Source organism: Mytilus galloprovincialis, chromosome 3 (genome assembly GCF_965363235.1).
Source record: "Mytilus galloprovincialis chromosome 3, xbMytGall1.hap1.1, whole genome shotgun sequence".
NCBI lineage: Eukaryota > Metazoa > Mollusca > Bivalvia > Mytilida > Mytilidae > Mytilus > Mytilus galloprovincialis.
Genome location: NC_134840.1, coordinates 76694777 through 76706894, shown reverse-complemented (window position 1 = coordinate 76706894; position 12118 = coordinate 76694777). Strand labels below are relative to the sequence as shown.

The following is a 12118-nucleotide window of genomic DNA, read 5'->3' as shown; positions in this document are numbered from 1 at the left end:
TACGGAAAAATGAATCACACTTCCTACCCCGAAAATTTAACCACATGTGTAAAAATGTCTCAGCTTCGAAACAATCCATCATACATATACAAGTTTACGATATGGGCTGAGCAACAGAAGAAAACGTTACCATTACGGCCTATGGAATAACAATTGCGCATATTGCCCCATATGCCTGGGATAAGAAAATCCTTAGTTTTTCGAAAAAAATCAAAGTTTTTTAAACAGGAAATTTATAAATAGAACCACATAATTTACCTTAATTTTACATTTTATGATCATAGTAAAACAATCTTCATTACAGATATTGTTGCACAAAATACGTTCATATTCTTTGTATATAACTAATTGCATCTTCTGTCACCTAGTAGGAAAACGACAATGCACAATGGTGATATCCTTTTATATTATAATCAATTATAATCAATTATAAGTAATAATGACATTTCATTAGCTTAAAACAAATACAAAATTGTTACTATCTTATTTTGATAAATTCCAAATAATTTCATTTTGACACGGGAAACTAATTTGTCATGCCCTATTGTTATATCTCCTTTTATGGACGGTGATATTCCCTTTACCCCATCTTGCAGTGTTTATGTATCACAACTCTTTCGATCTTAAAAATTACTTGAAACTTCAATTTAAGGTGGTATGGGAGTCTAAAATAAAAATGATAGAATTTGTTCATGCTTTGCCATAACGTAGTATCTATTGATATATGTTAAAAAATATAATGAAAATGATAGGTCACCGTGCATTTTCTCAAGCTACAGGACGTGACAAAATGACACATTTTGTATGGATTATACAGGAAAAAACACCATTGTGTGATTAGAAACTAAACAAAATAATAGAATTGTTAAAAACTTAAGGAAAATATAGCTTTCAGACAATGCTTTGAGAATATCAAAAGAAAAGATAGGGTTACCGTACGTTTTTTCTGGTTAAAATACAAAATAGGAAAAAAATTCATGTAGAATCCTTCAGAAAATGCACTATTTTAGAGTTAACCCCCCCCCCCCTTGAAATGCCAATTAAAAAAAAAATTAAAAACAACCAAAACTTATCAACATTTGCAAAAATAATAATATTTGTAAGTTATATTCTTATAAATTGGTTCTTTTAAATGAAAATTCACGTTAAATATCTGCATTCCTGCATCACATTTTGCTAATTTGATAGAAAATATGGACCTTTAGTTCTCTGTTTTTTACAATCCAAGATGGAGGAAGACACCCATACCACCTTAATTCGTTCATTGTTCCAAAAAAGAGGTTTGTAGTTTTGCAGTACCTGTTGCATTCTTACTTTTATGGTGATGCTGTTCATTAATAACGTAAATTTAGATACTATCAAGGTAAAAACCGAAACTTCACATACTCCAAATGATTACCACTTTAACACTGTAATAAGATCTTATATATTTATTTGAATCGAATTTATATATTTATTGTCCTAGTGATCAATTAAAACAACCAAACAGCATTAATATGCATCTATGAACATCAACAGTTCTACATTTTGTCGATACCTATATGTTGGCATTGAACTACATCATCTTTTTATCTGAATATTGATGACTGTTTAAGTCTTAATCCATTGGATATAGTATTAACTGCTTGAAATTGTAGTCTTGAATAGATGTTTTCTTTTATTGTTTTTTTGTTTGTTTCTGCGATATTGTACGGTATGGTTTTTTCATTGTTGAAGGCTGCACGGTTGTGTTTTTTTTTCTTTCATCCACTTTATTAGAACTTTGGTATAAAGTTTTCTCATTCAATGATTGATGTCAAATTCGACAAGAGATGTCCTTAAAAGTGCTTTATATTTTACAGGTTTAAACAAGAATGTCATTTATCATTAAAAATTTGAGTTAATATGATTTTATTCCAATTTTTTTATATAGCATATTCTTGATATATTTATATTAAATATTAATAAACAAAAATAAAAACAGTAAAAAAAGTAGATTTATATTTTTTGATATGTATAAATTTATCATTAAAAATTTGAGTTAATATGATTTTATTCCAATTTTTTTATATAGCATATTCTTGATATATTTATATTAAATATTAATAAACAAAAATAAAAACAGTAAAAAAAGTAGATTTATATTTTTTGATATGTATAATTGCTATGTTATTTAATTTTTAGACAAAGATATTCATCTTCCGTGGTTGGTTAATGCCAAGGTATTCCAGTGTATGCTATCACAAGGAGAATTTTTGTCGTATGATAACCGTTTGAGTCTAGGTAGTACTCTCTTTAAGAAAATTTATGAAAACGAATAATTAAGAAACTATCCCGTCTGGTTGAGTTTTATGATTTAACACTTATTAGAGGAAATCGGACCAAGCTTGCTTAATCAGAAAATCAATCTGAATTTATAAATGTTTCATGTAGTAAAAACAGATTTTATTAGATATCAATTTGTCAAATATGCTTTTTTGTCCTGCAATCGGCAAACTATTGTACAAATAACAGGTACACAAATAGGTTTGCATTCTTTGTACAAACAAAGTCTCATTTTACCCGCTTCCATGTTGTGCAATCGGTAATATGAATATGTTTTTCTGGGTAATAGTTAATTTCAGGTTCTTCTTCGCGGCCTGCGTTTCAACTATGTCGAAATCTTTGAAAAAACAGAAAAATTGATTTGGACTTAATCAACTTACGCTCAAATACCAATTGTAACTTTACATTATACATTATATGTACATTGTCGGAACCATATGAACTAAGCATACTTTTCTAAAACTAAATTGTTATGAACAACTGTCTAACCCAAAGGTGTTTGCTGAAAATGTCCGATACAAATAAGTGGGTATTTGTTTTAGTTTTGTTATGTCGCATATTTAACAGACTTTTAGTGACTGAAAATACGAATCTTGACATGTCAATGTCATTAAGAAACTGTAGTGACTGGTTAATATTATCGTCAGACGATTTGTTTTCGTACGTCATATGTTTTCGCACTATTCATGTTTTTTCAATGGAAATCGTGACGTCATAATGCATTTTTGATAAACCTATGAGACGAGGATATTTCATTTGTTTTCAAAGAGCATTTACTTTTTTTTAAATAACATTTGTTATTAGGTGGACCATGTAAGGCAGGGAAGAGTACTCTCGCAAGTGTGCTTATTGGCGAAGACATTCCCCTACAATGGAATTCTACAGATGGGCTGGTTATATTTTTTGGCAGGAATGGTATTGACATTGAAAATGAGAAAATGATTCCTCTAGAAGAGGGTATGTCTGATTAATTGTACTTGAATCATTTATTTCGCTTTTGAAATAGTTTCATGTAAATCAACCAACATTAAAACTTTTGATTTTTATATACCGGACGGTATATCTTGTACAAATTAGTCGATTAATACGGCAGTGGTTGAAAACACTGATGTTATTGAGTAAAATATTCTTCAAGAATTTTTTTATTAATGTGCTTTTCTTTTAAACATTCTTAATCCAACTACACTAGCCATTCAATTTTTGAACTAAACCTTTATAATCATAACACTACTCCTTGGTTTCTAAATTACCTTTTCTAACAGTCACGTAAGCCATGTAATTCCACTTTTTGACCCCCAAATAAAGCCTTATCTTTTAGCTATGTATTGAAAGTTATGATACTTTTGTTACATAACTTTGAACTTTTGTTATTGACAATAGAAAATAAACTCATCATAGATACCAGGATTAAATTTTGTATTTACGCCAGACATACATATGTATTGAAATATTTTGTGACTGTCAGACAAGTGAAATATTCAGTTACCTATAAAACTAGGTTTAATCAATCACGTTATACATAAGAAAATTCCTGTACCAATTCAGGAATATGACAGTTGTTTGAGCTTTTAATTTGCCTTTTGCTGAAGGAAGTTCTGTTTTAAAGATTTCCTCGGAGTTCTGTATTTTTCTTTTTTGTATCTTTTTTTTTGTATCAGGTAATATCATCACTTCGTAAATTTTACGGACGCCATCACGAGTTTGTTGACCGTTATGGAAAAACTGTTTCACAAATGATATCGGATATGTTCCTTACGTCGTAACTACAATCCCCTTTCCTTTCATGAATGTGACCTACCGAATTAGACTATTTACCAGATTTGTTATCACATATATGTAGTCCAGAAGATATGTGCAATATATGAAGGAATTGTGCACTTCGTGTTAAAAGCACCAAATTTTGCTCAAACATACTTCTGTTTATACGCTTTAATTTAAGATATGGAGGCAAGCTGGAAATATAGTTAACTTCCGGTAAATTCCAAAATGGCGGATGCATGTTAAAATTTCAACTTTTTTTAATTTTCTCTCAATTTTTTTAGTTTAAACTACAAGAACTGATGTTTTAATTGATCTAAATCACATTAAACGGATTTCAGTATTGATGAAGCAGCAATTTGGGGACGTTTGATCAACTTCCGGTCGAAATTTCATGTTAAAATTCAAGAAAAATGTCGACTATTAAATTGCAAAAAGTGAGAAGAATGATGTAATAGAATCATGGATTTATCTATTTAGTAACCATTAAAATTCAATTAATATGGTGAACAATATTGTTTCATTATCATATTTAAATTAAGATAGACATCAAAACAATCAAGAGTCTAAATAATACTTCAAAGATGAGCTTTTAAAGATTTAAACTTATTGAAACATCAGATAGTTCGTCCTCAAATGTTGAAGAGGTTAGCTGGACTTTATTTTTAAGTTCATTTATATGTTTTGGAGTTAAGTGTGACAGTCATTTTCACTGAACTAGTACACAATTGTGTATAGGGACCAGCTGCGGACCAGTTGCGGACCACCTCCGGGTGCTTGAATTTCTCGCTGCATGCATATGGAACACCCATTAGTCGTATTCGGCTGTTGTCTGCTCTTTGGTCAGTTTGTTGTCTCTTTGACATATTCCCATTTCCATTCTCAATATCAAATGTATAATATGTCAAAATATTACAGACGAATAGCTGCCATGCCCTACACCCCCAAAGTGTATCAATATTGGTGCCAGATAAGTTACTTTGGCGGGAAATCTCGTTACATACAAAGAACCTCCTTGTTTAACCGTCTACGATCAATCTGTATACACAATATGATGGTAAAGGTTTTCCTTGTACTATGCACAAAAAAACATAAGGCCTGCCATCTTAACCCAGAACTTAAGAGAGCTTTAATAAGACATCAAAAGGATACAGATGATATGTAACAAAAAACAGGCAATCGCAGCTTGAAACCAGCTTACCATGAAAATTAGCTATAAAAGAATGTGTATGTTACTTTTGTTGTTCGTATAAACCAGATGAGAACCTCCACGAAGAAACAACAAGTAATGTTGATATCCCTTTTCGTTGATGTGCACTAAAGCTCCAGTACACAACTTTATTAGAGAATATCAGTGCTGGGGACCTTATTGTACAAGAAACGAAATATCATGTCCAATAACTTACTAAATTTTATCACTTCGTATATTTACGGATGCCATCACGAGTTGGTTGACCGTTTTGGAATAACCGTTTCACAAATGGTATTGGATATGTTCCTTACATCGTAACTACAATCCCCTTTCCTTTCATGAATGTGACCTAGCGAATGAGACTACTTACCGGATCTGTTATCATATAAGCAACACGACGGGTACCACATGTGGAGTAGGATCTCGTACCCTTCCGGAGCACCTGAGATCACCCCTAGTTTTTGGTGGGATTCGTGTTGTTTATTCTTCAGTTTTCTATGTTGTGTCATGTGTACTATTGTTTGTTTGATTTTTTTTTCATTTCAAGCCATGGTGTGGTCAGTTTATTTTCGATTTATGAGTTTGACTGTCCTTCTGGTATCTTTCGTCCCTCTTTTATCGGCAGGTATCAAAAGTCTCTAGTGAAGATGAGACTGAATAAGGAAAAGACACACGAATAAGCCATGGAATCGCATTAGCTGAATTCACCAGCTACACTGAAAATTCCTTAACCGAAGAAGATTTAGCACCATTATTCAAGATGCCAAGGCAAATAAGGAATCTAGGTGTGGACATTGAAAACAGAGTTCATAGTACAAAATAAAAGAATAGACTTCTTAAATTTTACAATTATGGGTTGTTTGTCTGTGAGAGAGCTTTCACATGTTTGACTTGGATAGAGAGTTGTCTCGATGGCACTCGTACAACAACTTCTTATATCTAATGTTTGCTTATTTACCTGATATTCAGAAATAAAACAAGGGAGAGATAATTAACTTGCTATCAAAGGTGATATAAGATCCTCGTTACAGACAGGAGGTGATAATGATTTTGACTCAAACTAAATGCAGATTTATAAAGCAGTAACAATAATTTGCATCGACATGATTATTGTTATATTTAGGTTTGACGATAGTTTTCCAGTTCACTGTGAGGAAAATTCTGTTTCAAGATCTTTCGTTACTCTTGTTAGTATGTTGCTGTATGAACCAACTATAACAACCGACTCTCATTAGCAGGAAACACTAACGATTGCTTACTTGTTAATATTCAACGGCTGCACACGAATCCTTAACATTAACTCTCCAAAGATCCGTCATCATGCATCTTAAGAAACCTGTTTTGTATGCACCTAGGAATAATGGTTGACTATCAGACAAACAACATGAAATAAACATGTTCACAAGTCAGATCGAGGTACTGTTAACAAAAACCCCATTAGCCCTGCGAAGATGGATGGCAGCTTAAAAAGAAACTACCAGACTTGCTAAAGAGTTTGAAAAAGGGCCGGAAGATAACAAAGGGACAATCATATATCGATTTCTTGATGAGGAGGACCTAACTCACCACGAACAAAAACTAAGTGCTCAAATGTCGTTTATCCATGATGTAGCGTCTGTGATAGAAGAGTTAGGAAATCATTTTTTTAAGACAGCAACGAACTGTATATCAATTCAAGATATAGCTCCCTCAGCAGTTGTTGATACTATTCGTCGTTCGTTGAATATAAATAGATGGACAGTACCAGAATGAAAAATTTATCTAAGAGGAAACTTGGACGAGTCCTTTACACAAGAAAATCACATCCATCTACTAGCATTTAGTCTGATTAACTTTAATACGAAGTCTTTCGAAACATTGACAAGATGTAACTATTGTAGACATTATAAAGATTGACGGTACAAGGAGACGTTGTCAAAGGAAAACATGCTAACCACGAAACTGATAGAGTTTTTCAGGTGTAGATAAAAACAAAACAGAATTCATTCTATTTGTGTCAAATAAACTGATGGATGAACACATTTTCGGGAGGAGAATTATTGCTACAATTGATACCGATGTAGTAGTACTTGCTGTGTCCTGCTTTCATGTCACAAATGCAGCTGATATTTATGGGTTGCTTAAAGACAGGCAAATACGTCGGATACATTTCAAATCATGAGCTTGCTAACTTTTTAGGACAAGAAAATGCATATGCATTGCCTGTTTGCCATGCCATCACTGGATTCGACACTGTGGCATCGATCGCTGGTTAAGGAAAAAAAACCAGCATGGGATACATGGATGGCATTTAATGGTTTTACAATTACATTCACCGTTATGAGAGACCTGGGCTGAGAGTTGCGTTTAATGTCTACAGAACTATTAGCTAGCCTTGCTGCTATCAATATCTATGTAGCAGTTAGGATAGTCATTAATCTACGTAGCCCTATGTAGCTGCTACGATATTGAACACAACCCTGACAAGTACTCTGAATGTCGAAACCACTATTACACAATTACTAGAACGATTCGTTATTCTGATGATATATCAGAGAAGGTCAATGATATTCAACCTTTTTTGACAACATTGCTTATTTATTATTGTGATATTTTTTACCGGAAGTGACAACAATCTGAATAAAATACCCCAGGGTTTCAGGGAAATGATACATAATTTAAAACCATGAATATACAATATTATTATATTCTACAAAGCAAACATTGGCCATCAGTTGTGAGAATAAAATAACCTTTAATCAGTTATCAAATGCATGTCCGCCATTTTTATGATAAAACCGGAAGTGGATAAAATCAAGCTTGCCTCCATATCTTATTTTGTTTAGAATGGTCCAAACAATGTTTCTAACAAATTTCATGCTTTTATCACAAAGTGCACAATTAGTCACCTATCTGCTGGACTGTAAGGTTTATGTGTTGAACATGCAAAACATGTTTAACCCAAGTACATTTTGTTCAGATCTGTACCGAGCAATTGATTTAAATCTGAATTTTTTTATGTGAAATGTTTTACTAGTTATCAAAAGGTACCAGGATTATAATTTACTACGCTAGACGCGCGTTTCGTCTACATAAGACTCATCAGTGACGCTCATATAAAAATATTTATTAAGCCAAATAAGTAAAAAGTTGAAGAGCATTCTATGCCTGGTATAAGAAAATCCTTAGTTTTTCTAACAATTCAAAGTTTTGTAAACAGGAAATTTGTAAAAATGACTACATTATTGATATTCATACTCTAGTTTAGACCGTTAGCGTTCTCTTTTTCACAGTTTCACATACTGTAATGTCTTGTAAAAGCCATACGATTAATTGTTGAAACCAGTCATTTACGTACTGTATCTTGTCATTTGTTGGTGCTTGTCGCATTGGCAATCATACCACATCATCTTATTTAAAATCCAAAGCGCTGTTCCCAATAGCTTTGGATAAAAATCATCGTTAAACGTACAATGAAAAGGTCTTTTATATTCCTGTATGGTCACAGTTCATAATCATTTGTCCAGGAAACTTGATAGATGATATTATTAATGAATATAAGGCCATTGCTACATTTTATTTGCCAAATGTTGTAGGTGAACGTGGACATGAAATTTTGGCAAAGATTCTACGAGGAAAACCAAACGTTTATGAGCAGCATGAACATAAAATCAGACAGCAACCTATGCGTTCTCACAGTTTCCACAGTCAAGCAGAATTGATCAATAAATCATCATCTGCATCATCGATCATAGTAACACAACAAGGTAAAAAGTCCAAAACATTTCATACACACCAAGTGTCCTCTAAGTGTAATGAATGTATGACGGAATATGTTGGAACCAAAGTTTCAAACAAAGGAATGCTTTCTGTACCTACTGAGATAAAATCATTAGATTTGCAGACGATGCAACTTCAAACAAGTATTTTACAGGAAGTCCGAGATGGGAAATACAAAATAAAAATAGCACCTTCCGATCTAATCGATTTTGGTGGTCAGAAATCATACGATATGACCCATCAACTTTTCATTCAACACCGTGGATCATTTCTATTGATGTTTGATGGTAGATTTGGTTTACATAACCAACTTGCCGAATATCCAAAAGGAGTAACTGCTGCATGTAAGTACAATGAAAAATAGGAAACAAACTCACAATCCCACATTGATATATTATATTATAAGTGCGTTGTTAAATTGCCGGTCAACAATGAACATAGACCGTCCTACTTCATTAACGGACAGTTCTGAGACGTATGTCTTCGTTTGATTATTGAAAGTCACAACATAATGTAACGATGATAAAAAAAAAGATAGCGCTCTAGATTAGGGCGATTTTTTAATATTAAACTTGAGCATAATGTCTTAACTAATACAATTTGTCTGTATTTTATTTATGAGCTGTTTGTTGCATTAGATAAATGTTGAATCATATATGTTTTATATCCAAAGATCAAAAAGAAATGTAAAACTCGGAAAAAGTGCAGTTCAGAAACTTATTATAGTATCTTAAGTTATAAAACCGCTAAATATAATTCCCGGTGAGGTGCACAATTGGTCAACTCATTTAGCAAGCGTCAGTTCTCGTTGTTTACCCTTACAACTCTGCGAGTGCTGATTTTTTGTAAGGAGCTACTATATGAATGCATTACATACAGTGTGAATAAGTAGAGTAACATATTAACAAAAAAATGGCAAAAACCTTAGCATGGGGCAGATTATAAATTATTGTTAAAACTTGGGAGTTGACAATTTGAATGTTGAAATCATCCCGTTTGTCATATGTTCTACTTTTGTTTCTACCATCTTTGTCATTTTCGAAGAAATGTAAAGATATGAGACACTTCATTCAGTTTGCTGGTATCCTTAAAAACAATTCACTGGGATATATGAGATGCAACTAATTAATACAATGTTAGTTTTTGAACTGTAAAGACATCATCGATAGATCTGAAAACCTGCATGATGCTTTCTCTTTCTTTTTTTTTTTTTGAGACGGTTCTGATTCATGTGAGTACACTTGTCAATCAGGAACAGTATGATGATATCATCTTCCATGGTTGACACTGATGTGGATCGTCACAACGTAAAACTATTATGACTTTATGAAAGGAATTTTTAAAAATCTATTACTTGTCATATTCTGTCGATAAAAGGCACTGTTGGTCTTGTTAGATCATTATTTTTATTTTAAATAAAATAAACCAAAGGTTATACTTTGTTTTAGCCATACTGAAACACTGGGTTGATTCTGTGTTAACCTACACTGAAGATACTGAAGATATTATGCCAATGATTATGTTTGCTGCAACACACAGGGACCTATGCATGGTAAATTTACAGCATGCTTCTGTTTCACTTGTATCTTACCACTTGTTTCTTAATAATGGTATAAGAATGCAATGATAATACTCTAACGCGATTTCTATTCGCCGTTTCAGTATCTAAAGAACCATGGTTTTTTCAATGTTCGTGCCTTAAAATGAAAATAATGTCACGCTATTGGTTAAATTTCCATTATAAATGACATTGTTAACCAATCACAACGTTTTGGTGTATTCTTCTGAAAATGTTGCATCGGAATCATTAGATTCTGAATTGCTTGATATTCTATTCATGTATTCGGTTTTGATGTTATATTTGTTATTCTCATAAGTTTTTTTATAATGCTTAGTCCGTTTCTGTGTGTGTTACATTTTAATATTGTGTCGTTGTTCTCCTCTTATATTTAATTCCCACAGTTTTAGTTTGTTACCCCCATTTTGTTTTTTGACCATGGATTTATGAGTTTTGAACAGCGGTATACTACTGTTACCTTTATTTATATACCTAAAGAGAGTTATTTTCTTTTATAACGATAGGTCTTTCTGTTGAAAAATCAATTAGAAAGATACCGAGTTTCAATGGAATTTGCTTTAAGGATAAAATAGAAACGTGTGTGAGGTCATTGTTTTCATTTATTGAAATACAAACAATAATTTACCAAAACATTTATTTTGTTTAATAGGTTTTATGTGTTGTTGCAAATTGAGGGTTTATTTCTGATTAATTTTCGAGCTTTAATAAACTAAAATACCAAAACTCGTCGTTGACGCACATTTAAACTTTTGAATCAAGTTATGTGAGACTAATTCAACAATGTAAAATTTTCATAACACCTTTATTGTTAGGTTGGGATCCCGCTAACATGTTTAATCCCGTCACATTCTGTATGTACGTTCCTGTCCCTAGTCAGGAGCTGTTATTTGGTGGTTGTCATTTGTTGATGTGTTACATATTTGTTTTGCGGGGTTTTTTTTGTACATAAATTAGGCCGTTTGTTTTCTCGTTTGGATTATTTTACATTTTGTCATTTCGATGCCTTTTATATCTGACTTTGCGGTATTGGCTTTTCTCATTATTGAAGGCCGTACGGTGACCTATAGTTCTTTATGTTTGTGTCATTTGGTCTCTTCTGGAGAGTTGTCTCATTTGCAATTATATAACTCTTCTTTTTTTATAATTATAGAATAATACTATTCTCTCTCAAATTACGACTTTTGATTTAATAATACATTCATTAAAGTTTTCAACTCTTCCACTTATTAATATTTTGAAATATACATATATGAAGGTAAATTACTATTTATCGAACTGATAATTCCATGTATAATAGAAAGTATCATTCAATATATCAAACCAACCTGATGTATTAGTTCCCATCCTTTTTATGTGAGTTAAAACACAATATCTGTATTGAAATTGTTAGCTTTTGATTCCGTGTAAGGAATCAGAGCTTTGCATGAGGGAGATATCTACCTTGAAGTTAAATAACATATTGTTACGGGAAATATTATTAATACAAATTGAGAAGTAGTTGGAGACTAGGAAAAGTCATTGTTTTT

The 12118-nt window shown here is 32.3% G+C and overlaps 1 protein-coding gene across 1 annotated transcript in view; it reads left to right on the top strand.

The window, feature by feature from the left end:
* The window catches only part of LOC143066806 (uncharacterized), a 40351-nt gene that overhangs the window by 24790 nt on the left and 3443 nt on the right, over window positions 1-12118 (top strand). Inside the window, exons 11-14 of the mRNA XM_076239616.1 lie at window positions 2164-2262; window positions 3109-3261; window positions 8830-9357; window positions 10462-10565. Of these exons, the coding sequence (XP_076095731.1) occupies window positions 2164-2262; window positions 3109-3261; window positions 8830-9357; window positions 10462-10565 (884 nt within the window). The remainder of the gene's footprint in view (window positions 1-2163; window positions 2263-3108; window positions 3262-8829; window positions 9358-10461; window positions 10566-12118) is intronic.